At 50.7% G+C, this 25,931-nt stretch overlaps 1 protein-coding gene across 1 annotated transcript in view; it reads left to right on the top strand.

Annotated features, from left to right (window-relative positions):
- ADGRD2 (adhesion G protein-coupled receptor D2) overlaps positions 1-25,931 on the top strand; it is a 97,112-nt gene that overhangs the window by 42,404 nt on the left and 28,777 nt on the right. The window contains exons 26-44 of the mRNA XM_054007095.1: positions 1,339-1,413; positions 2,267-2,330; positions 3,219-3,458; positions 4,453-5,106; positions 6,294-6,392; positions 7,017-7,102; positions 7,695-7,973; positions 9,784-9,895; positions 11,954-12,088; positions 13,362-13,476; positions 14,823-14,928; positions 15,279-15,334; positions 17,386-17,512; positions 17,627-17,730; positions 18,501-18,603; positions 19,520-19,673; positions 20,446-20,579; positions 21,343-21,458; positions 24,412-24,532. Of these exons, the coding sequence (XP_053863070.1) occupies positions 1,339-1,413; positions 2,267-2,330; positions 3,219-3,458; positions 4,453-5,106; positions 6,294-6,392; positions 7,017-7,102; positions 7,695-7,973; positions 9,784-9,895; positions 11,954-12,088; positions 13,362-13,476; positions 14,823-14,928; positions 15,279-15,334; positions 17,386-17,512; positions 17,627-17,730; positions 18,501-18,603; positions 19,520-19,673; positions 20,446-20,579; positions 21,343-21,458; positions 24,412-24,532 (2,880 nt within the window). The remainder of the gene's footprint in view (positions 1-1,338; positions 1,414-2,266; positions 2,331-3,218; positions 3,459-4,452; positions 5,107-6,293; positions 6,393-7,016; positions 7,103-7,694; positions 7,974-9,783; positions 9,896-11,953; positions 12,089-13,361; positions 13,477-14,822; positions 14,929-15,278; positions 15,335-17,385; positions 17,513-17,626; positions 17,731-18,500; positions 18,604-19,519; positions 19,674-20,445; positions 20,580-21,342; positions 21,459-24,411; positions 24,533-25,931) is intronic.

Raw genomic sequence — 25,931 nt, 5'->3', positions numbered from 1 at the left:
TTCTAGACTGAGCACTGAGTCCCATTGGGTAGATAGAAAGATTATTTAGGTTAATCTATACAGAAGCCCCTGGAACCCTATAAGATTGGGTCCCTAATCCATGAACTATTAGAACTCACTTACAAAACTCTTCTTAAACATTACATGAATATATTCTCATACTATAGAATTAGACTTTGTAATCCCTATTCCATGATGAGAAACAATGTATTTTAATTAAAACTATCTTTAGATAGGTTTTTTTCCCTCCAAAAATCCAATTTAAACAAACAAACAAAAAATCTGAGGCGCTTGCCTGGGGCGGAGCCTGCCCGGCCGCAGCCCAAACCCCAGGAGCTGGCAGCACCAAGCTCCTGCCCCCGCAGGAGAGGGTTGGGGGCGGAGAAGAGCGGGCCGGGCGCCATGGTGCCAAATCCACTACTGCTTCTGTGCAGTCCCATGAGAGTCCCTTGACTCTGGTCACGTTGAATGTTCTTTTGTTCGTCTTCCCAGCATTTAGCATCTCAGTCAATGTGCTTTTTCCTTCTTTCTGGGGGCCGGGAGGGGGAGGAGGGTGTTCCACCCCTGGCCAGCTAACAATGTCTGGTTCCTCCTGACCTGCAGGCTGCTCGGTTAGAAACAGAGTCTTTCACGTGGTCTCCAAAGTGCTTGTATTTTAAATTCTGACTGCCAAATGGATCAGCACTTCCTCTTTGGGCAATGTCACCCCCCCCCCCCTTGCTTTTCGAAAAGCTAGCTTTCGAAATTTCCATGTGGTATCATTGTCATGGGACTCTAGGTGCCAAGGATTGGCTATTGAGAAATAGATTTTGTATGTGCAGGACCACCACAGGGTTAGTGGTTAAAAGCAGGGGATTGAGAGTGCTCTTGGCTTCTCTCCTCTTAACTGTAATGCTGATTTGTTGTGTGGTTGTGAGCAAGTCACTTTAGTCTCTCTGCACCTCAGTTTACCCACCTGTAAAATGTAAGGGTTATACCAATTTGTGATGGTTAGTCCCTATGCTACATCTTAACAGAACCTTTACAAGATCCCATTGTCTGGCCAGCACACCTACCTGGAAACGTTGTCAAAGATCTCGTTTGACACTGCTCAGAAATGTAATTTATGCCTCTGACTTGATTTGGTTAAAAGCAGGTAAGGCGGGTTCACTAACCATCTGACTTATGAACTAATGATACAAGTTCTGCAGAGTTATCGGCTTCTGGTATCTCATCTGTAGCAGGCTACCTAGGATGGATATTTTCTGTTGAGTCTCTTTCCCCCCGTTTCTGTATGCAAGAGTTAGCTATACAGCTGCAGGACATCGTTATCTAGCACTGCTTTGTCCATTCCAGCAGAGAGGGAAAGATTTCCAACCAGTCGACATGGTCCGACGGCACCAGAGACCTGAGTACTGGTTCCTCAGCTTTCTGGTAAGTTTTTTACAAGGACTTAATTGCTTTGAGTAGCTGGATAATTTGAATGCTGAAAACAGCTAGGAATTGTCCAAAGACATTTCCCGAACAGTCAGGATGTTGGAACACGGGGTCTGAGTCCTAGGTGAGGTCATTCTGAGTGACACTGGAATAAATCTCCTAAAATAAAATGAATGAATCCTTCTACACCTTTTCTGATAGTTCAATGTATTTAGTCATTGGCTTGTTACCGATGGCGCAATCCAGAGATAAGTTAATGGAGATATCCTATCTCCTAGAACTGGAAGGGTCCTTGAAAGGTCATCAAGTCCAGCCCCCTGCCTTCACCAGCAGGACCAAGTACTGATTTCTGCCCCAGATCCCTAAGTGGCCCCCTTAAGGATTGAACTCACAACCCTGGGTTTAGCAGGCCAATGCTCAAACCACTGAGCTATCTGTCCCTATTGGTCATGCTCTGGTAGGTTCCATCTTCCAGTGTTTCAGTAAGAGGTAGATTTCACTTGGCAGATTCAGGTACTTTAATAATAGGACTTCTCTTTTAGAGCCTCAGCAATGGATATTGTTATATTTCTAGTTTCCTGATTATTCCATGTAGCTGTGTGGAGGAGATATTTCGCTATGAAACGTTTACTTTCAGAGATTCTTTATATACATGTGTATATAACAAGGAAAACTTGCTAGAACAGTGCAGTGTGAACAGTGCAGTGCTTCCTGGCGTTGCTGCTTCTTGGCGGCTGCTTGTCCGGTGACCGTGCTCCTTGGCGGCTAGTCGTCCGGCAGCCGCCACACGAAAAGGTTGGGGACCACTGCTCTAAACCTTGCTCCCACAGTTTGGTGTTATTTCTTGCAGATTGGTAGCCTGTCCAGAGAACTCTTAGACTTTACTGCCCTTGCTGATAATCACACTTCAAAAGGTTAGTGTCCTAATCAGCACTTGAGTCTTAGAGAATCTATGAAAATACGTTTGGGACTGTAAGAGCTAACGTTTCCTCTCCCCCCCACACACCTTTTATATGGTTGTAAATTGCGACCAATGTTTGTTGGACCCAAATTTGATTGCAGGTGTAAATATCAGTATTTGTACAGCTAACTACCAGATTAGCAGGTGAAAATCAGGTAAGTGCTGTCCAACTGCTCATATTTGTGCCTGTGATGCACTTGTGTGTGCAAACAATGTGGGAGCAATTTTGTGAGTGCAAATTGCCACTTGCAAATATGGAAAGGGCGGGGAGCTGAAAAACGGGGCCTAAGCTCTGTCCTTAAGTCCCTGAGTGAGTTTGAGTAAGATGTCTTAAAGTGTATCCCTCCGGTGAACGGCAGTGTGTTTTGTTTTGTCCTGACATTGCCACTGTTTTGGGTATTTCCTACGGATGAATCAGGTCTGAGGGCTGGGCCTGGGGAAAGCCAACCCTTCCAGGCACATGTGCTAAAGCGCAGCTCTCAGCTCTCTCTCATCTTAGGCCCGAGGCAACCCGCTAAAGTCTGTCCCTGTTCGCCAATGTCCCTTTGTGCTGCGTGCGGGTGCCAGATTTTGCTTCTGACTTTCCGAGGGCTGCGCAAACCCCATGTTTGCAAGTGCATGTCTGATCTGCTGCGCGAGGCTGACCCCAGGTGGCAGGAGCGGGTGTGTAGCGTGTAGTTCGTATTACTGAGGCTGTTGATGTGAAGGCCGCCTGCGTCCAGGGGCGAATGGGCAGGGAATGAGGACACAGCTCTGGTGCTTTCTGCAAACCGGCATGTGTCCTACTGGCTCTTGTGCTGCATGGGGTAGCAATGGTCCAGCTTGCATGTCTGCCTTTCAGATTTTGGTGCTGCTGCTGCCGCCACCGTTGCGACCTCGGGAGATGTTTATGAATACGTGGACATCCCCTTGGACTGGTGGCATGCGAACAGACACTGCGAACAACGCTTTGCGCAGCTGCTCTTTGAGCTCCCGAACAATGAGCTGGCTTCAGTCAGCAAACTGCTGCGCCCCCACCAAGGGCAAAGCTCTGTCTGGTTAGACGAGAGGGAGGCATTCCTGCGAAAACACAAACAGAGACGTGAGTATAAGATGGGCATTGGGGCAGCTAGCCTGGCCTAGCCAGGGACAAAGAAACCTAGGAAGGCCCAAAGGTCAGATCCTTCTTTTACAAAACACGTGTGTCTGGATATTGTGAGGGGAAGTTATTAGTCTGGAAAAATTATTCTTGTGATTTGTGTTGTGGTAGGGCCTAGGAGCCCTAGCACGGACCAGGGCCGCATTGCGCGAGGTGCTGTACAGACACAAGCCAAAAGGACCGAACCTGCCCCAGGGAGCTTACGATCTAAGTATAAGACAAGACCCAACAGATGGACACACAGAGAAGGGGGAGTACAAGGAAACAATGAGAGAGTATTGGTCAGCAGGCCAGGCTGTGGAACATCAGATGTCTCACCGGTATCCAATTATTTGTAGGTGTCCTGGCAAAGGAGAGTTTTTAAGGGGGGATCTCATGCCCTGGGGTGTCATGGACTAATACTGTCTGATCCACCTCAGCATCAAGACAAAGATGGTTTTGCTGGATGTATCCCCTGGAACATATCTGCAGAAGTAATCCTAAAAGTAATATGACTGGGGGCGTAGGCTGCAGCAATCCAGCGCTGGGTAGTCATGTATCACAACTGTGCTGAGCATGGGTAGGGTGATCGGGGAGGTCTTCTCTAGGCTCTGCCTCCAGAAGACATGCCATTGGTGATGAGCAGTTAATCCCAAATTCATTATTTACCATCCTGGCTGCTGGAAGTGTCACTTTCCAGAAGTGGCATTTGCCGAAATGCTCTAGCGTCAAACTCCCCTTCCCTCTCCAGGCATCACTGTAGCCAGCACCATCCCCTTTAGAAGTAGCTGAGAACCCTCAAGAATGTATTTATGGTATTGTGGTATGCTGGGGTCAACGGTCTTTAGCCTTTTTGGGGATGAAACAAAATAAATTGTTGCCTCTAAGAGAGAGGGAGCAGGGTTTGGTCCAGGTTCCTGCCCTGTCTTGGCTGAAGTTTTGAATGTTCCCCTTCCAGGAATTCACACAGCACCAATCCTGGTGTTCAGAAACAAAACAGACACTAAGTACGTGAAGGTGCTGGCCAACTTCCCCGTGATGCCTGCTGTCACCGCCTGTGCCCACATCCAGTGGGACAACAAGACCCAGGAGATTTCCACCATCTTCTCCTATGCCGTCCCTGCTTTCATTAACGAGTTCCAGCTGCGCGGCTTCGTTGACGAGGAAGGGTTTGTACGATTTGCCATCATCGTCCACGGACACCACTCCCCGTACCTGCCCGTGTTCCGCAGCGATGGGCAGTGGCATCACTTCTGTGTCACCTGGCAGCAGCAGAACGGGACGTGGGCCATCTACGCCGATGGGAAGAAGAAGGCCTCTGCCGCTGGACTGTGTGCTGCAGGGCCGCCGGCCAGCCAGGCTATTTACGATCATGGAACTTTTATTATTGGGCAAGACCAGGATTCACTAGGAGGCACCTTCAAGGAGAAAGAGTCCTTCAGTGGGAACATCACTGACCTGAACGTGTGGCGTAGAGTCCTTAGCGAAGAGCAGATAGAGAGAGTCCGGTCGTGCTGCCTGATAGACCATGAGCTTATCTTCGGGTGGGGCAGCTACACTCTGGAGATCGAGCCCGCTGTACAAGAAGTAACAGCACAGTTCCTTTGCCCAGGTGAGACTCATTCCCGGCATCAGGTGCCTGGTGAACTTTGCTTTCCAAGCTTAGGTTCTGAGCTGCAGATCAGCAAAAGGCAGCGCCGTTCTGCCGGGTGCAGCTGTACCGAGGACGACAGGCCTCCATGTGGGTGTAAGCATCACCCACAGGAAGAGAGGTTTGCACCAGGAGGATGGATAGCTGGGAATGTTTTGGGGAGGGAAAGGAGGGTTGGTTTGAGTGCTGGGGGAAGGGGGGTGGTCACCATCCAGATAAGACCTGAGACCGAGGTCCTGTTCATCTGTGGTCTTTAAAGATTCCATGGCACTTTCCGTCATGAACGCCAGTGTCCTGGGCAAATTCCCACTGGGCTAATGATACTCTTCCTCCTCCATGTTTCCCTGCTAGTTTCAGTTGGAGAACTTAGGCTTTGTCTCCACTGGCAAGAGTGAAAGACAAAACTTTTGTCGTTCAGAGCGCTGTTAACGCCCCCCCCCCCCCAACCCCCAAAAATAAACGTGTGAACAGCACGCTCTGCCGACAATGCTAACACCGCTCGATGGGGGGTGGAAGTTTTTTGTTGGCAGCAGAGCTCTCTCCTGCCGACAAAACAGCAGCTACGCTGCGCGCCTTTTAGCGGCACGGCTGTAGAGGTACGGCTGTGTCGCTAAAAGCGGCGTAGTGTCGAAATAGCCTCAGGCTACGCTTGCTCCCCTGTTATCAGTTGATTACTGTTGTTGGACCCTGTATATCACCTTCCTAGTGCTTCGGGATCCTCCTGAGCGAACGGCGCTGTTTAGCACCAACTGGCTTGACAATTCCTAATCAAACCCAGAACTCAAGCCCTGGCATTTCTGTCTCCTTGTGGTGTGTCTGGGGTGGGCATCCGAGAAGCTACGTTACGGAGCAGCACAAGGAATGCATGCTTCAGGCTGTGCATGGGAGAACAGTGGGGCTGTTTAAGGAGCAACTGGTGGTTTTCAGCCTTCGACAAAGTTTGTGGCTCATTTGTGAAAATCCCCCGTCTGGTGGGGGACAGCGCAGACGGGTGACCAGATAGCAAGTGTGAAAAATTGGGACGGGGGTGGGGGATAATAGGAGCCTATATAAGAAAGACCCAAATATCGGGACTGTCCCTATAAAATTGGGACATCTGGTCACCCTAGCGTGTCTCAGCATTCTGGGCCTTGTTTGTGTCTCCCCAGGGCCTGTGGAGCAATGCAGGGTTCTGGACTTTGGCAGTGGTGGAGTCAGTGACACTTCTTGTTTGCATTCCTTGCCTTTTGTCTGCCACTACAAGAAGGGTACAGCGTGATTGATTTATTATTTCCATTGTGGTAGCTCCCAGGGGTCCTGGCCAGGATCGGGCCCTAGACAGACACCCAGGAAGACAGTCTCTGCCCTGAAGAGTTTACAGTCTAATCTTCTACAATCTCTAACATTTTCAACTTTCTAAATTAAATAAATGTCAAAATGTGCTGTAGCCACAGCCTCAGGCCAAGTGTGTCCTGGCCGAATGCTCCCGCTTGCTGCTCTTACAGATTTTAATTTTTTTATCTTCAGTTTATTCAGTTGTCTGTTGTCTGCACTGCACATTGCAGGACTCCTGGGTATTGTCCCCTTACAGTGACAGCACTGTAGGGTAAGATCAACTCCAAGCATCTCTGGGTGGGGAGATGGGCTGCGGGAGGGGAGGTCACAGAGATCAAAAGTTTGGCTGAGCAGCTGAGATGTCAGCTCTTGGTGTCCCCCAGTGGGTGTCTTTGCAGCAAAGGCAAAAGGCACAAATTACCTCCCCAAGTCCTGGCAGCTTGTCCTGATTGTCCTCCCAGCACATCAGTGAGTCCCAAGGAGCTACTGTCCAGGCACTTGAAAATGGGACTTTACTGGGGATCGCGGCAACACTTGTGTCTTTGTGTTATTCTCAGATGTGTATTTACTCTTGAAGAAAACCCAGTCAGAATCCAGCCCACCACTGATCAGTCGGGTTAATACCCTCGCAAATGCTACCGTGGTGAGTGCGGGAGAGCCCAGACCCTCGGGACCTTCCATTGCTGGGAGTTCCTAATGCTGAGAGCAGGCCAGAGCCGACTTGATCTGCCATCGTTCATTCGTGTGCGTGTTTCTTGTCCTCCCGGCCTGAAGCCGTGTGCCCTTGGCCCCTCTGGTGCTGCACTCCAGGAGTGGGAGGAACCTTACGAATAGACCCGCCACCTTTTTCTGGCTTTTAAAATATTTACCTTTGTATCATTTTGATGAGCTGAGTCCATTTCACAGCACAGGGCCTGATCTGGGGGACCCGTTACTGTGAGCAGGGGAGCTGTTTCCAGCCGTGATTCTCGGCCTCGTTCGCACGCTGAGTTCAGCAAACGCCCGTATGCTCCCGTGTGGCAGAGCAGGGGCAGATCTCCCTTCCCTGCACATGGGGCATTTCCCACTAGTCACCAGCTTGCGGGTTAATAGCTTATGGGTGGCTGGCAGGGCAGCCTCCTTGTGTATTGGAGGGTGGGCACAGAGCATCACCCAGAGCCCTTAATTAACTCCACATCGTTCGTCTTTGGGCAGAGGTGGGGTCTGCTCTGGGGTAAAAGGCTTTTCCTTGGCAGATTCCTGAGAATGTTTTCTTGGGCGATGTTAGAGACGTGAACATCTCAGCAGCTGTCAATGTTCTCCATTCTCTGACAACCGTCCTGCGGGAGGAGGAGACCCCGGTGAAGCCAGCTGACCTGCTTGGCGTGGTCCAGTTTCTAAAGCAAGTTTCAGATGTCGAAGTCCAGGAGCAGGAACAGCTGGAGATGCTGGAGCAGCTGAGCCAGTATTATGTGGAAGTGACTGGACTGATCCTGGAGGAGCAAAATACTGACCAGTGGTCGGAAATCAGCCAGGTGAAATAGGCTTGTGATGTAGGCATGACCCCAGCTACCCGCCTCGCCTCCGCGTGGTCTGCAGACACTGCAGACTAGGTTTGTGTCACATCTGACCGTACTGCTGGGGTCTGCAGTCCCTTGATTCACTGGCTCACAATGATCTGATGACTAATCATGGGGGTGGGCCTAGTGTGGGGCAAACCTCCAAAGGTCAGAGTTTGGGGCTGGCTGGAACAGGAAGAGAAGGCTCTCTCTAGAGATTGTAGGCACGCTGGGTCTCATGCAAACAGCCTTCCTGGCAATGTCATGGCACTTGCAGTCCAGCCCCTGGCTGGAGCTTGGGATTGCACAGACTGCGTGAAAATGAGATGATTGGGGGCAGGGGTGGAGGCATCTATGGAGGAATTAACCAGGCGCTCTGAACCTTTGCAGTGATCCAGTTTGGCCCCAGAGCTGCATGAATATTTGGGGGACAGCGAGAGGATCAGACAATTTCTGAACTGTCTCGCCCTGCCCTAGAGTAGCACTAGTGCCAGGAACTGCTGTGTCTCAAGGTGCAAACCCACGACTCCTACTTTGATGCTGTCAAGCAGCATAGGGCAGCACATCAAACATCCGCCTGCAGCAGTCTCTGCTTGCTCCAGCGATCGGGCGTTTGCTGCTGTCCATTGCTAAAACTCCAAGCTGCCCCCTCCTTGCAAGTTCCCTTGGGAGCCCCCCTCGGCTTCTGTCCTGTTCAAGCCGGCTGGCCTAGCGCCAGGACACTTGTCTGTCAGGGGCCTGATCCCTGTGGGGTGAACGCAGTCCATGGCAGATTGCTGGCACTTTGCTCCCCCCACCACTGTGCCTGGCAGGGATTGTGCGCTAGCTTTTTAAAAGTGCATTGTTGTAATGTTTGCAGATGGGATGCCAAGACAACGTCTGTTTCCAGACCCCAAACTGTTCAAAACACTGTAGAGCCTGTGTGAGAAATTTTCATCATGTCCCCCAAGCGGGGGCCTTCTCCATTGGATGCTTTTATCTTGTCCTCTCGGGCCAGCCCTTTCTGTATATTGTAATGACCTGGCCCCTCCTGGGTGTATGTGTAACAGCTACCGTCGTGGCAATCCACTGGGGATTGAACCAGGGACCTCCAGAGATCATGGCATGAGCTCAAACGTCAAGCTCTCTGGCTGGGTACATGCAGTGGCCAGGGGTTACGTGCACAGCACAGCCTGCTCCTGGAGAACTTCTCAGCTGCATCATAAACCCACTACTACTCCCAGAGATTCCCCTTTAGCTTGAGCGGAAGCGACCTCTGCAGGGAAGGTGTGAGTTCTGTTGCCACGAGGCTCCAAGTGCCCACGTTATGTAGCATTGTCACACTTGTGATATGCAGGATGGTCCACACGCTTCACACCTCTTGGGAGCAGGCCGTGAATTTGTAGCTTTTCAAGTAATGGCTCAGTTTCTTGCGGGCAGCTCTTTCCCTTGTGAGTAGGTTTCAGGGGATGTGAGTGTGTGTTCTACAGCACAGACAACCCAAGTGTTCAAAACTCAGGAGACAGACCCCCCAAAAGCAAGTTAGATCCTGTTTATTTGCCTGTTGGTTTTTTGAGCCAATAGGTTTCACATTTTCAAGCTTTTCTTTGCTGCCAGTGGGGCAAGAGACTTATTTTAAAAAAAGGGAAAAGAAAATAGAAAACTGAGATTTTCATGTAATCACCTGACTCCTGGAGCTGAGGCTTTGAAAACACCGAACATTATGAGACACGAGAGTTGGCAACCCTGGTTGTAAGCTGCACCATTTGATAGAGGGAGATCTCACAAATGACTGTGTGTTTCTTAGATTATCAGAGGGCCTATGACTGTTGTAGAGAACATGGACAGAATGGCTTCAAACCTAGACCAACTTCTGACTGCGGAAAGGACAAGGATAGCGATCCAGTACAGGAACATCGGTGAGTATGAACGAGCCGGGCTCCGGGCAGCCACGAAAGCTTGAGCCACCTTGCACTTGAAAGGGGCAAACCTGAGCAGCCTTCAGGGGGTGGCGGTGGTCGTTTGGCCTGGGATGGTGGTGGGGTAGGGGGGGGGTGTCTCCCAGCACTTTGAAGGTGAAAGTAGTGTAACAGGGTTACTGTCCTGGCTGGGGGAGTGGGTGTTCTCTGCAGGGCCGGCTCCAGGGTTTGACTGGCCCAAGCAGCCAAACAAAAACAAAAAGCTGCGATCGCGATCTGCGGTGGCAATTCGGCAGGAGGTCCTTCGCTCCGAGCAGGAGTGAGGGACCGTCCGCCAAATTGCCGCCGAACAGCTGGACGTGCCGCCCCTCTCCGAAGTGGCCGCCCCAAGCACCTGCTTGGTAAGCTGGTGCCTGGAGCCGGCCCTGGTTCTCTGCACACCCACATGCAGCCCATCAAGAGGGTGGCTGCTCCTGGGGGGACCCCATCTCAGAAAGTAATCTTGGGAGGAAATTCTTGGCAGCGTGTGCATGTCCTGTCTCTGGGAGAAAGGGAAACTGGTTTTGGCAGCTCCAGCAGCGGGAGGGGAACTGCCCTGGGAGAAATGGAGGTGGTTCTGTTGTTCACTGATCCCGTGTCTACGTCATTACTGGGGGAACAGGCCTGCCTCTGCTAGCTCCCACGAGGTCACATAACACTGGGTATACAGGGGCTAAGCAATGATTTCAGCTACGTCTGCTGATTTGAGGCACCCTGGTTTGTGGGCACTCAGCTGCAGGTGTGGGGAGCCGATAGCTCCTGCTGACTCTTTGGAAAATCAGGCCTGGGGTGTCTAACATTGGGCACTTGGAGGCCTCCTTTGGAAATCTGGCTGCAGAGAGTTAACTTGCTATTTTAAGGGTGGGAGGGGATGCTTGAGGCGAGGCTGTGGCTGTATTTCCTTCCTTCCTGATCACTTAACATCACCCTGTAATTTCATTTTAAACTGCAAACCAGGAAGCGTAATTACAAGAAATCTTTTCCATGCAGTAGCACTGAGGAATGCTCCAGTCAGAGTGACATTCCCCAAGGCCTCCACAAGAGGGTGATGTGCCCACGCACATGGCGCCTCACAGCTAGGTACACAGGCAAGCTCAGAGCTCCCAATATTTTAACAAGGGGCTTCCACAAACTTTAGTCCAGGCGCCAGGGGCACAGGCGCTGGCCGAGAAGCTGAGGGGCTAGGCAGCAGCATCTTCTGAGCAAACGACTGGGCTGGGCGTGGTTGTGTAAAACACTCCAAGGACTCGGGTGGTATCACGGGTCTGAAGTGAGGGCTGGGGTGTCAGGGGAGGTGGGGGTAGCGGGGGGAAGGGATCACGCAGACACCCCACTGAATCCTAGACATGGGACACCCCTAGTAGGTCAGTTTGTCCCATCCCTCCCCCCATGCTCTCACCCACACAAAGCAGGAGTGAGCCCGGCAGGCTGTTCTCTGGGACTCAGCTCAGTTTGCAGATCTCGGAGTTGCCACCATTTCCTTTGGCCAACGATGTCACCGTCTGAAGAGTCTCACCAGGAGGCTGGGTATGGGGGGGAACCTCCCCCACAGGTTCTTTTGCTATGTCCTCTCCTTGGTCCTAGGGGTACTTGGGGGGCTGCTATGCTCCAAGTGGCTGGAAGGGCCTCGGGCGAGATTCTCTAGGGTTTGAGAACACCCAGCTCTGTTGTGTTCAATACGTGGATCTGATAGGGCACTGGCTGACACTGGACTGTTGTGTGTCTGCTTTGCCCTTATTGGAAAGGTAGAGGGGTGGGTGGGTGTGTGCGCGCGCACATGCTGTCCTCTAGCTCAGCCTGTTCCCTCTGTGGAGCCGGGTCATTATTGCATGACAACCCCCCAGGGCAAATATTACACTGCTCAGCTGGGGTTAAGGTGGGCAGTGAACTGAGCCTGAATATGGCTGGCTGATTTCCAGAGGAATCCGGGGTCTATCCTGAATATTCTGCTCGGGGCCTCAGGCCATGGCATTTTGAGTAGCGGCTTTGGAGGAAATACTGACAGGGTGGTTTCCCCAGGGATCGAAGTCAGGAAGATGGAGCTCAGCCGGCAGGAGCCCAGCAGTGACGTGTATCTGGTCCAAAGCCAGGAGGCAGGCGGGCCTGACCTCATAGAAGTTCCCCCTGAAGAAGTAGAAAGACTTAAAGCCAAAGGTAGGGTGAGGGCTGGGTTCTGCATCCTGGACGGACCCTCCCTGACTCCACTTAGAGGAGGGAAGCTTCATGCAGCAGCTTCGTAAGGGGCTGGCGGTAATACCTGAATTAACATATTCTGCCCAAATTCCGTGTGGCAAGCGGCTGTACGGGGGCTGTTCTCAGGGAGAGGGAAATGGGTCTGGGTCGCAGAGCTCTCCACGAACAGGTACTTCAGAGACTGCAGCAGTGTGTGCAAACACGCCACCCGAGTGCCTCCACTCGGACCTGGAGAGACTGGGCTTGGCTCCTGGCCCTTGTACTGCCTGGCTTCTCACTGCTGTGATGGACAGCCTGGGGGCATGGCTGTGTGATAGGGAGTGAGACTGCTCAGCGCTGAGACCCACCAGCTCCTGTCACACAACCCACCCAACAGCCTTATCTGGGCGAATGACTTTCGGTCATGGCCAACTTGGGGTTGGGTCAAAGCTGGTGGCAGAGCCGTCCCTAGGTACAGTGAATCGGGGTGATCGCTCCGGCTCCATGCTTTGGGGGGCCCCCCGGGCCAGCACGATTGGCCAGCGTTGTCGGTCCTGGACGTGACAGATTCATCACGTCCACCCCGGGCCCCGCACCCCCTTGGGGACAGCGCTGGCTGGTGGCACTGGCCATGGCTTCATTGCCCATCTCCTAGGCCAGCCAGTTCCCCAACACAAACTCTGCCACAAGCACCAGAGACGGACCGTCCTTTGCTCCCGGCACTGTTGTCTCTCGCGAGGCAGTTGCTGGAAGGGAAATGGAGGAGGGGGAAGAGCCGTTGCATACGAGGATTTTTCTGGGACATCGTAAGGCCAGCTGAGATGTGGCCTGTTTTTCGTAGGTACTTGGCTGGCTCCCATCGCCGCAGGGTCTGAGCTGCTCAGTCTTTAGTGACTTTGTCCTGGCCATAGCCCTGCGGGGGAGGGATGTTCTGGGATTCCCATTGCACAGGTGTGGAACTAGGGACCGTCACAGAAGTGAAACTGCCATTGCCTCAAAGTTTTGGGCTTGTTTGAAACTAAACCTCAAAGGGAGTTGCAAGGGGGCGAACCCAGAAGCCGTAACCCTGGACATGGCTGTTTGCACGGGGGACTGTGGCTCACATCGACCCGGGTGAGTTTCTGTCAGCTCTGCCCCCACCCCCGGGCTGGCCCACCAAAAGGAGACCACTGACACTTGCAGCAGGCCGAGCGTCGTCATCAGGGGTACCAAGCGGAGGCTTTTTCACTTCTCCCGCTCCATTGTCTCTGTTCAGGTCTCAGCAGAGTCACTGCGATCAACACATGGTACGGCCACTCCTCCCTCCAGTGCTTCCTCCCGGGGAGCAGTGCCGTGTTCCAGGACGTGGCCGCGTCTGACGGAGGACGGCGGTGAGTGCGCGTTCGCCTTGTCGTCGCACTGCTCACCCCCAGACAAATGGGGATGCGCCAGTCAGACCTGGCCAGGCCCTGGGAGTCCGCAGCAGTGTCAGTGCTTTGGGTGTCCTCCCACTGCCGCAGCCACATGCAGCCAATCGTTCGTCACAGAAAATGTCTCCCAGAACCAGGGGCCAGGCTAGACTCTGGCCCCAGGGCGCATGGGCTTGCACTAAAGAGGGGAAAGGGCTAGTCCGTTCTGTGGTGGCTGGCAGCTAAGACCCTGCCGAGGGACCCAGAGGGGGTCCTCTCCTGGGCAGGGTTACCGCTGCAGAAGGATGTGGACGAGCCTGCAGAGATCTCCTCTCACTGTGGTGATTTAACAGTGTCCAGAAAGAACTGGCCCAGTCCCCACCTCAGTTCGGTGGCTGAATTTGAAACAGAGGTTCCTGGGGCTGGGGCAGTGCAGACACTGGAGGGGCATCAGGCCGGAAAGTGGCTTGGGCAAAGCACTAGACGTCTCAGGCTGCAGCCGCCGTGCGACTGGCTGTTCGCCTGGGAGCTCTGGGAGCACTAGGTGGGGACAGCAGCCTGTCACCTCCAACAGGCCAGCTGCTCACTCTCGCCTCCTGCCTTTCGCTCTTTTACTGGTGCTGCTCCGGCTTGGGATGATTTAACCTGAAGCCTCATTTACGATAGCCATGGGGGAGGGGCTGCCTGGTTTTTGTTTGCCTGCTAACTCCCAATCTGTTCTGTCCTAAAGATCCCTGTGCCTGCATCTGAACAGCTCGCCCTAAGCAAAGGGCAAGTGGCTCTGATCACTCCAGCCCCAGGTGCAGCCAGAATGGGTCACTGCTTGGTAGACCGAGACCCTGAGCTCCCCTTGCCTGGGCTGCCAGCCCAGCTGTGTCTCACATCACCAGGGTAGAACTGACCTATGGCGCATGCCCCTGGGAGGTAGCCTGGAGTTAGGGTTTAGAAGAGCTGGGAAAAGTCGCCTCTTTCTCTGGCCGTCACAGCCCTGCATGTTAATATGAGCAAGAAAAGCATCTACTGGTACATTAGCTAAGGTACATCGACACAGTTTCATCAGCTGGGGCAGAAGGGCATCTTCCCCATGGCGGGGGAGTCCACTATGGAAAGGCGATGCCTTCCTGGAAGCGTTTGCATTGGTGACAGGACACTAGGCTAGATAAGCCACTGGCCGCCTTTGTTCCAGCATCGGGGGCCCCTCCTGTTGATTGTACCCTGGGATGATTGTTTCCTTGTCAGTGTTCTCCGCAAAGATTTTATTCATCGGTTTAAGAAATGACCCTGCTGCTCAGCTCTCCTGTGTCTGTGAAGGTTCTCTCTGTCCCCAGGTATCTGAGCACACGGGTGGGCTCCGCCATTATTTCATCCACTCTACGTAGCGACTACCAGGAGATCAGCACATCTGTACGCTATCGCCTGCAGCACCGCACCCAGGTACCCGGGGCGATGCTCCTCCTCTGTCAATGATGGAAGAGTGCAAGAGCAAACAGAGACTGCATTGCAGAGTCCTAGCCCAGAGACAGGGACTGCCCTGCGACCCGGAGAGACCGTGAGCCAAGCCTGTCTCCTAGGAATCAAATTCCTTTTTGAATTTAAAAATTCCCAAGTTTGCCTCTGACTCGTCTCAGACCCAAGCCAGCTTCCGGGGGCAGGGGTGAGACTGGGGCTGGCTGATTGTGCACAGCTAGAAACCAAATGTGGGGAACAGGCCTGGGTTAGCGCATTGGTCGAGTTACAGCACACCCTGGAGTGTCTGATCGCCTCTTCTCTGTCTCCACCTGCAGGACCCGCCTGAGAAGCTTGTGGAACCGATCTGCGCTTTCTGGAACTTCAGCATCAGGTGCCTTTTTCCAGTTAAAACTCGCAATTTCTGAGTCCCCCCCCCCCACCCGAAAAAATAACCTGGTGGGTGAGTTCGCTTCTCCCTGCAGAGTTGGGTGGGGACTGGGCAAAAGCAGACCTGTCTTGCAAAGAAAATATGCTGGCACAGTCGCTAGCATCACTGTGGACAGCTCAGTGGCTCCTTACGGCTTAGGCAAAGGCTGTCCCAGCTCCCCCTACGTTTCAAGGTGTCTCAAGGGAACATGTTGGCCAAAGGCTTGGTCCTCCCACTCTTCCCAAGGGGGTGGGACTGGAAACCTCCTGGGTCATGTTGGTTTTATTTGGGTGTTTCCTAAACACTCAGCGATGAACTCGCGCAGCTCTTCCCCACTGCTGCTGTCGGGAAGTAACGAACCGTTATTACGGCCAGTTTAAAAATGGAGAAACTGAGGCCCAGCATGTGACTGACCTGGGCAAAGCTGTCAGCCCCCCAAGTGACATAGCTGGAACTGGAAGTTCCCCTCTCCCCATCCTACTCGCGGGCTAGGAGCGTCCACTGCTTGTCGGGTCAGTGAGGGAGGGCTGGGGATTGGCATCTTTGGGGGTAAGAGTTCAGGCTGGTCAGGTCCTACGCAAGACTGAAACATGTCTGGAGTCATCAAAAAATGAGGGCGCTGGCTTTTCTGACTAACTTCACACCTTAGACAACTGGGATTCGGCATGCCCAGCTCCCTCCATGCTCTTAAATCCAGGGCAGATCCGGCGGTGTGTGAATTACTCCTTAAACCCCAGTAGCCTGGATGGTGCACAGTCTGTCAGCTCTCGTGCATTTCTCGCACTGCTTGTGCTGTACAGAACACACTCACCGGGGGAGTGGCCTGGCACAGACAGAGTTCTCCAAGCCCCTTTGCCTTTGCCACCAGGGATGCAGCGAAGATAGAGATATGACAATGAGAGCACCGGCCCCCGGAAGCAAAATGATTGAAAACCCAACCTGTGGGTGAAGCAAGCCTTTAGTTAAATCGGTTTCTGTCCTCTGCTGCATTAGAAATCCCAGGTCTCTCTGTGCTCTGACATCCAGACCTGCTGCAGTTGAGTTCTCTCCTGGGATGATTTACTTTGGAAAAGTTACTCCCAAGCAAGTGACCTTTCATGGAGTATGAGAGACTAAAACATAAAACTCTGGTTAATTACGGCTCCTGCCTGTGGCAAAGAAGGGCTGGGCTGAGAGTTATAGCACAGCAGGAATGCAGGGTGCGAACACTTCATGAATACTGTCTGGCACCGGGTTGTGTATTTTACTATACATCACTGGGGTGATGGCAGTGGGACAATGAAGTTTTATGGATCTGTAATTCAATCATTTGAATCCCCAAGCCACAGGCTCAATGTGTTGTGGCTGATGCACAGAACTGATTCTGTGGATGTCGATGGGAGTTTTACCTTTCCTGGGGAGCAGGGCCAGGCGTGTGAAAATGTGGTGCTACTGATGGAGGACAAATCTGACAAATTGTGAATACAGCTCACAAGTTTGTGGATCCATTAAGCACATGGGCGTGTGGGACCGCTGGGTGGCTCAGGCCCTGTCCAGGCAGGAATGTAGGATGTGTTTGGAAAAATTGTAATTAACATGGGTTAGTTTATATAGTTTTAAGCAGAATTTGTGCCTAGTGTAGACCGGGCAAGTCATGGTTATAAATGTGTTAGCTGGTTGTGGGTGTTCTCATCTCTTCTCAGCAATACCCAGCCCAACTAACATGTTTCTAAACACCACCTGCCCAGTGCACACGAGATGCAAAGTCCTGTTAACACGCACTCAAACACAGCCTCTTTTCCTCATCTAGACACGGCTTGTCTCCGTTTCTGCTGGATCTCTTAGGAATCCTGGCCAGCAGGGTGTTTATGTTGTGCTAACTCCACTTCTTGAGATATGTCCTCAATGCCCCATCACGCCTCAGCACAATTCTGCTTCCTCTGGAAGTGTGAATTTCTCCTGGGAGCTTTGACTTCCCTTTGGGATGACTGATAATTTCCTTATATTTTTTCTCTCTCTCTCTTGCTCCGTGTTAGCCCAGACACCGGGGGAATGTGGTCCACTGTAGGCTGCTCCATCATAATGTCTCACCTGGAATCCACCGCCTGCTTTTGCAACCACACCACCAACTTTGCAGTGCTGCTGCAGGTGTATGAAGTGCAGGTAAATGAGCAAAATCTCATTAAATGATCAGGCACACTCCGCAGCCATTAGTGTCTGAACATGGTGATGGTCCCGCCGCTGCAAACAGTACCTGTTTTGTGTGTTTTGGAACAGAGGAGCTCAGAGGAGGAGCTGACTCTGAAGACCCTGACGTTTATTGGATGTGGAGTTTCTTTCTGTGCCCTGATTGTTACATTCATTTTATTCCTGGCAGTTGGGTAAGAAGAATCTAGACTTCTGTAGCATTCATTATAGATTGGGGGCGGGGGGAATGATATTTAATGCCTTTAGTTGAGAATGCACATTAGATACAACTAGCTGTAGCCATTTCATCCCAGTGGGCTCTGTCTGTCTGAAAGCTGTGTGTAGGGGGAGCGGGTTTGTTGTTGCAGGCTTGCTCACCAGTGCTGGGTTTGTTTGTTTTTAATGGGGTAGTCCAGAAGCCCAGAGCTGTGTACACAGGGTTGTTTCCAAGGCTGGGTGCACACACTGACTGCTTGTCGTGGGCGTCGCTGTGAGCTGAGGGCTGCACACACTGTTAGTGTACGGGTGCTCGTGAATGCAGGGCTGCTGGAATTCATTGTTTAAAATATGACTGTAGAAAGATCACTGCTGCAATTGCAGTGAAAGGAAAAACCATTTCCACAGACCATCGGGGAGACAGATCACCAAGAAGGTTTATAAGGAATAAAACTCCCAGTTCTTTGGGGGCCCTGACAGTGCCACTGACCACAGCCAGTGGGCACTGAATAAGCCCTGAGTGGCAGAGTAACTGCACTGCCAAGAGTATCAAGTATTTTTCCTCTCTTCACTGATGCTTTCCACTCCCTTTGGAATTGCACCTCTGTGATGAGCAGCAAAGAGGTCAAAGGCAACACGGTGGAATCCACATGATCTGACAAGTGGCTAGTAAGAAAATCGCGCACAGCTCCTAACGAATCCAGCCATGCTTTTGAATGACCAAGGTTTTCCATTTCCCCTTCCTCAGCGTTCCGAAGAGCGAACGAACAACCGTGCACAAGAATCTGATCTTTGCTTTAGCTGCAGCTGAAGCTCTGCTCATGTTTAGTGAATTGGCCAAAACCAACCAGGTAAGAAGGCTAGGACTCTTGTTTGCTGTGACAGCATGGCTACAGCCCCTAACACAAAAGCGAAGTCTAGTTTATTAATGATTGCCTGTAATCTGTGCTGAGGAATAAACAGGATCACACTGTCCTGGGGAACATGCTTTGCACCATATGTAGGAACAGTTCCATTCCCCGCTCGTGGCAATATATTTATTTTTAACCCAGAGAATCCTGCAGGAAGAGTCTGCCATGTAAAGTGGCATAAAATACCAGCCTGGGATCACGCCACCTCCCGTGACCTCGTAGGCTAAGCAGGGACTGCATTGGTCGGTACTTGCAGGAGAGACTTCCGAGGACAATCCAGATGCTGTAGGAAGTGGTGCTGATTCCCTCCCCTGGAATGCATTGGACCGGTGTTCTAGCACTGGGGAGCATGGGGCTGCTAGAGGCGCTGGGCCCGTTCTAAGCTACCTCGGTATCTTCTCCTTCAGGTGGCTTCTTGGACTTCGTGACCTGGGCAATTACACCAGGGATGAGTTTGGCCCATCCTCTCTGCTTAAATTGTCCCAGTACGGTCAGTGAGCTACAGTGTTCTCCTTCCCTTCTGTTACACAGCATTGCTGTGAGCTGTTCAAGACCTGCCTTTGACCTAAGAGCTGGTTGCATTTCCATGGTGGGTGAAGTGATCCTTGTGGATGTTTTGTAAATCAGTTTGTCAGTGCAAGGTGCTCTCTAACTCTCAGCTGGGCAAAGCACAGTCTGGATGTCCTTGTTTTATAGTTGTATGCAATCGTCCTGGTACCATTTGTATTTAAATGCCCGAATGGGCAAATATTCGGCAGCATGTTCAGGAGTCGTTCCTCACCCTGCACTACGCACAGTTTGGCAGAAGATTCCTGCCTCCCCCTCACTGAGCTGTCTGAAATTTCTCGTCCCCCAGGTACTGTGCTTTGCTGTCACAGCTTTCCTCCACCTCTTCTTCATGGCGGCCTTTTCTTGGATGCTGGTAGAAGGGCTTCTCCTGTGGAGCAAAGTGGTTGCCGTCAACATGAGTGAAGACAGGAGAATGAAGTTTTACTATGTGACTGGCTGGGGTAAATGGAAACCCATCTGTGTCTTACTCTCAGGAACACCGTGCATCAATTTCTCTCGAACGACAAATCCTTGTAGAAAAGATTTCAGTGTAACTGATATTGAGTCACAAGTCTAACAAGAGCTTGCATTGACCTGGGGGGTTTACTGGGGACCAGCCTCACCCACAGATTCTCTCCCATCTTTAAATGTCAACTAGCGGATGCTAGAATTTTAGCCAAGTGTCTCGTTGATTTTGTAACCCTTTGTTTTATTAACACACACAGTATTTTCAGAGGGAGACTCTGCTGGTTGACTGCTATCAGAGAGTGTCCCTGAACAGTGGGGCTGGGTCTAGAAACCTGACAATAGTTCTGGCTGGAAAGAGATGCATTTATCGGAATGAATGGATCAGGGCCATGGGATTTATGTGACTATATTGGGGTTCAGGTAAGAGTGTCTGGGGTTCATGTGACTATGCTGAGAGACAGACACCAAATTGGCACTGTTTGTCTTTGATTGTACTGCTTGTTAGGAGTACGTTGCTCATGTCTTGTGACACAGCTTTGGAATGTTTTATGAATGAGAGAATAAAGTGCATAGGATATAAAACGTAGTCTAGTTACACAGCATGGGCCAGATTCCCAGTTAGAGTAAATCAGTGCAGCTCTGTTGGGGTCAATGTGGTTACACTGATTTAGGCCAGCTGGGGATCTGGCCCTGTATGTTTAAAACAACTAACCAGCCAACAGAAGACCTGGCATTTGCTGTCCTCAGTTTTCCTGTTTTTTTCAGGCCTGCCAGTCGTTATTGTTAGTGTGACTCTGGCAACTTCATTTAACAAGTACGTGGCAGACAATCATTGCTGGCTGAATGTTCAGACCGATATCATCTGGGCGTTTGTTGGGCCAGTTCTCTTTGTTCTGACGGTAAGCATCACCCTTTTGTATAATTCTGGATAGAAGCAATTTCTACTTTTCGTTTTAGGAAAGCAGCACTGAGCTTTGTCAGTCAGAGCCAAAGGGATCCACGATCCTACACAAAGATCTTTTCTAATCTAGGACGATGGTGGCATTTAGAGTGTCTGAGATTTATTCTTGTTATGGTCCAAATATTTCCCTGTACATGGGATGAATTCCTGGCAGGAGCTCTGTAAATGACTAAAGGAACGTTTGCAGTTATGCACGAAGCACTGTACAGTTAGATAGGCAGGTACATTATTGTATTTGGAGAGAGTCCTACCATCTAATACCTCAGCAGAAGATACTAGTTACTATGTTGAGGTTACATTACAAAGCTGGAGAAGTAAATCAAGTATTGGCCACTGTCTGCCAGGATGCTGGACTCGATGGTCCAAAGGTCCAATTCAGCATGGTAAAACCTGTGTCCTTTTAATGACTCCACCATCATAATACAACAAAGCGATGCTAGAGGAAGGTGAAATGTTTAAAGGCAACAGAGCCAGTAGACATCTAATAATGAACCAGTTGGACCGGGGTCTGTACAGATACCTTTGCTTGTGCGAACTGAGCTCTTTACTGGCCTCAAGAATCCCACAAGCTGATCGTTCTACAAGATGCAAACTTAACTGCATGGAAGACCCAGCAGACACACCTGCCCCATTAGAGCTCACTTAAAAATGCAATAGCCTGTTCTGGTGCACAAAGCTAGTGGCTCTTTTCTGACTCGCAGGTAAATACCTTTGTACTGTTCCGAGTGGTGATGGTCACAGTGTCCAGTGCACGGAGGAGGTCAAAGATGCTGACCCCCAGCAGCAGCCTGGAGAAACAGATTGGAATCCAGATATGGTGAGTCAGGGGAGCAGTTGACTTCCATGCTGATGGTTGCATTGGGTTGTGCTTGGATATCATTGTGAAGTCTTTATTGGGCTTGGATAGAATCCTGTCCCTGAAGGATCTGGCGTACGGCCACATGCTGTGTGTAATGGCAGCTTCTAAAGGCAGGAACACGATCCAGATTTTTCTCCTCCAGAGTAATTATGCATTTCATCTGTATAGTATTTCAGAAGCAGTGCAACAGTCTATGCTCAGCGATCTGTGCCCTGATGAATGGGACACCAGGAAATAGGACCAACACTGTCACACTCAGGTGCTGACACTTAGTCTCCTAAATCAGTGATTCAGGTGGGGAGCATCTGCAGTTCCCATTGAAATCAAAGGGTAAGAACATAAGAGCAGCCATAGTGGGTCACAGCAATGGTCCATATAGCCCAGTATCCTGCCATCTGATGGTGGCTGGTGTCAGATGCTTCAGAGGGAATGAACAGAACAGGGAAATTATCAAGTGATTCATCCCCTGTTGTGCAGTCCCAGTTTCTGGCAGTCAGATATTTAGGGAGACACAGAGCATGGGGGTTGAATCCCTGACTGTCTTGGCTAATAGCCATTGATGGACCTATGAATTTGCCTAATTGTTTTCGAACCCACTTGTACTTTTGGCCTTCATAATATCTCCTAGCAATGAGTTCCACAAGTTGACTGTGCATGGGGTGAAGAAGTACTTTCTTATGTTTGTTTTAAACTTGCTGTCTTCATTTTATTGGGTGACTCCTGGTTCTTGTGTTCTGTGAAGGTGTAAATAACATTTCCTGATTCACTTGCTCCACACCAGTCACTTTGTGCTTTATGGTATGCCTGGCTGCTAGCATCACAGATGGGAACAACGGGTTGGATTGTAATTTGTTGACTTCAACCGAGTTCAATTCTGACGGACACCGGTGCCAGTGCTAGCAGGACTGAGCCCAGTGTTCCTTAAACAAGTTCTTCTCCCAGTGTCAGACTGGCTCAGCTGCTGGAACATAAACACCTGGTCCAGCCTGAATCCAGGCAGCAATGGCAGCTCTGTCTGGGATTCCCAAGGACTCTGAGGGCATTAGACATCCAATTTCATGGGATTTGGGCATCATTGACTCTCCCAGCCTATCTTTTTCTTTGGGTTTTAAACATTTCTCACCCCTGAGGATTAGCCGCTGAAGATTCCCCACCAGATTCCAGCACTTTGATGGTAGGGTCAGTCTGGAGTCCTGAAGTCCTGTGTTTCAGTCACATTCATCACGCAGCATTTGAATTCACACCCTGCATAATGGTTTTAGGGCTTGGAAAGCACTGCTATTCTGCAGATATTTACCTCAAAACAAAGTTCCTTCCAGCCATTTAGGTCTTCATGGATTTCAGTGAGATTTATGTGATGTCTTATTTTGCTGATGGATGAAACTCAAAAACTTTGAGGTTCAGTTTGGTACCCAAAAATTAGGAAGGGAAATCAGGCCGGGGCAGGAGTGAAACCGGCCTGCCTTTGCTCTGGCAAACGCCTCCTGATTTTCTCCTGGGTGCCCTGTAATCTATTTGTCAATCCTCAGGAGCACGAAATATATATGGGCACAGTCAGCAGCCATGGCTGTTCTGCTCCTGAGTTGTGTGCACTGCATAAACCCTATGGAATACCAGAAACCTGGAATGGCAGGGAAGAAGGTGCTGTGGTTAAAAAAAAACTGGACTGAGATTTGGGAGATCTGGGTTTCTGTTTAGCTCCTCCACAGTCCTCCAGAGTGAGTTTGGGCACATAGCTTTCTTGTTCTGTGCCTCAGTTTCCCCATATGCTAAATAGGGATAATACAGGGGGATTGTTCAAATAAATCCCTAAGGACTTGGGAGGCTCTCAAATATCATAGCACTGAGTCCATATAAGTGCCTGTCTGGAGAGCTGGCTTTGGTTTTGGTGACATGCATGGGGAAGGAAATGGAACATGGATTCCAGTCATCAGTTAATTCAAAGAGATTTTTAAAACTGCTGTTCGAGATGTTACTTTATCACTCCTTATGAATCTTTATTGTTGTTTGCCGGCGCCAGTCACCATTGCTAGACACACATTGTTCCTCCAGTTGCATAAATAAATTTTACTAAATTTACAGAAGCACAGAGATAGGGTGATGTTGGAGGGCAGGATGACACACACATGCTAATAAAACAAATACAGAAGCCCTCTTGGCAACGGCGAGCAGGGGGAGATTGGCTGCTTTCTTGTGTCTAATGATGTCAAAGAGTTCCCTTATAGCTCACTTGTAATTATAAATAAAGAGCAGGGGTGGCTGAGTGGGGGTTGGGAGATAAAGCATGTGGCATTTCTCCTCTGGCTTTCTGGGGTGGTTACATTATGTTTTCAAAGCATTTCGCAACCCCTTCTCCGGTCCCTCCCTCTTGCCATGTCCGATCGCTGCACACAGCTTAGCTACTGGGGGAGCCATTTGTGCTGCCTTGCAGGAGGCACTTCCAGCAACGAAATGGGAGAATCTAAACATCAGAGCATCAGCCAATGTCCCCTCCAACTAAGGTGTCTTCCAGGGCTGTTGTCTCTCACATTGCCTGTAACCTCAGAAAGGCCCAGCAACCAGCTCAAAGCGAAAAGCTGTTTAATTTTGCAGGACAAGGGCAAAACCCTCTAGTCATGCCCCGAAGTGAAGCCAGGGAGCGGGCAAGGCTGGATGCTGGGGAGGGCTTTGCTCCCAGGTCCCTGGAGGGAGGTGCAGCCTGCAGAGACGATAGCAGGGAGCAGTGTAACCCAAGGATGCAGAGCAGGATGGCGATGCAGCCAGAGAAGTGGCAGATGGATGCTGCTAAGAGGCAGGGCAGAGATGGGACTGGCAGGGCCTCTGCTTCTCCTGCTCCCCTACGTTTCCCCCGGCCCCGAATGAGGGAGGTTTGCCATGAGTCCAAGTCACATTGAGTTTCTTTTTCTAACAGGGCCACAGCCAAGCCCATCTTGGTGCTGCTGCCAGTCCTGGGCCTGACGTGGGTGTGTGGGGTCCTGGTTCACCTCAGCATCATCTGGGCTCATGTCTTCATCGTGTTGAACTCCCTCCAGGTAAGTCCCTGCCCAGGTGACTGGGAAGCTTGGAGCACCAAGAGACAGAGCCCCCCCCCCCCCCCCCCCCGGCTGAGTTACTAGTGTGTCTGAGACACTAGAGCTAATCAGGCACTGAATGAACTACCCGGCTCCTTCACTCCCATCTAACAACTGGCATGCTGAGCAGAAGGGGGAGAGGGAGGCACCAGGGGCAAGGAAAAGCCTGAGGAACTTAGTCCCTTGGTAAGCAAGGTTAAAACTCTAGGTCGGTATCCTCAGGATTATGTCTCCGCACTGTGCAGGTAAAGACACCATCAGAGAGTAAAGGACTCTCCCTTCCTGCCTGGAGACAGAAACACCCCAATGTCCTGAGGTTCCTTGGCTCGGCGGGTGGGGATTAAAACTAAATGTGGTTAGCATAAATTTCCATCTGATGTTTCCTCTGCAGTGTCTTGACATTAGAAATACATTAATGGGGTTCACAGCTGAGAGGTGTGTGCATCCCCCAAGCACATTGCTGCAGGATGAAACTGTTCTAAACAGACAGCTGTGAAATGAGGCCATTGCCCTGTTATAGGGGGCACGGGGACTCGCCAGGTGCAATGAGCAGCCGATTTCTTGCAGAAAGCAGAAACCCACCCGCACCCTGGCTGGTGCAAGGCCTTCACCCACCTCACCTAGAGTTCTGTTGTATCGGGTGGTTTCAGTTCTGTTCTCTTCAGGTTCTTACACCCAGGCTTATCACCAGAGTACTCGAGTTCTGGTAAAATCCATAAGAGCCTGGTGCATTTTGCACTTTGCATTTTGATAAAAGCTTGAACTGGAGTTGAACAACGTTTTATAGTCCTTGCTGCACATAATTGTATTGTTCCAAAGCAACAGTTTTACCTATTTACCTTGTATGACTCTCACAATTTCACTAAAAAGGGGCTGATCCAAGGCTCTCAGTGCCTTTGTCGTATGGTGCATTAAATTATAATCAGAAGTACCCATCTCCATTAACCTGTTCTATGCATTTGAATTCCAGTCATCAGAAAACCTGCAGAAGGAAGACTGATTAAGTCATTATTAAGGCCTAATTTTCAAACCAGGCACCTGGATTTGGGAGCACACTTTTTCATCCATAATTTATTTGTGCTTTTCCTCAAAATCTGTTGCATTTGCAAAATTGCACCTGCAAAAAATGGAAGCCAGGTTTGGAGATCTGACCCTTTATGGCCAGCTTTTAAACTACTGTGGTGGTTTCTCATCATCCATGTAATAGACCATCAGCTTAAGAACATAAGAACGGCCATACTGGGTCAGACCAATGGTCCACCTAGCCCAGTATCCTGTCTTCCGACAGGGGCCAATGCCAGATGCTTCAGAGGGAATGAACAGAACAGGGCAGTCATTGAGTGATCCGTCCCTTGTCATC

This window comes from Malaclemys terrapin, chromosome 17 (assembly GCF_027887155.1).
Source record: "Malaclemys terrapin pileata isolate rMalTer1 chromosome 17, rMalTer1.hap1, whole genome shotgun sequence".
In the NCBI taxonomy this organism is placed as follows: Eukaryota; Metazoa; Chordata; order Testudines; family Emydidae; genus Malaclemys; species Malaclemys terrapin.
The sequence above is the reverse complement of the archived record's forward strand: the minus strand, read 5'-3'. Positions and strand labels throughout refer to the sequence as shown.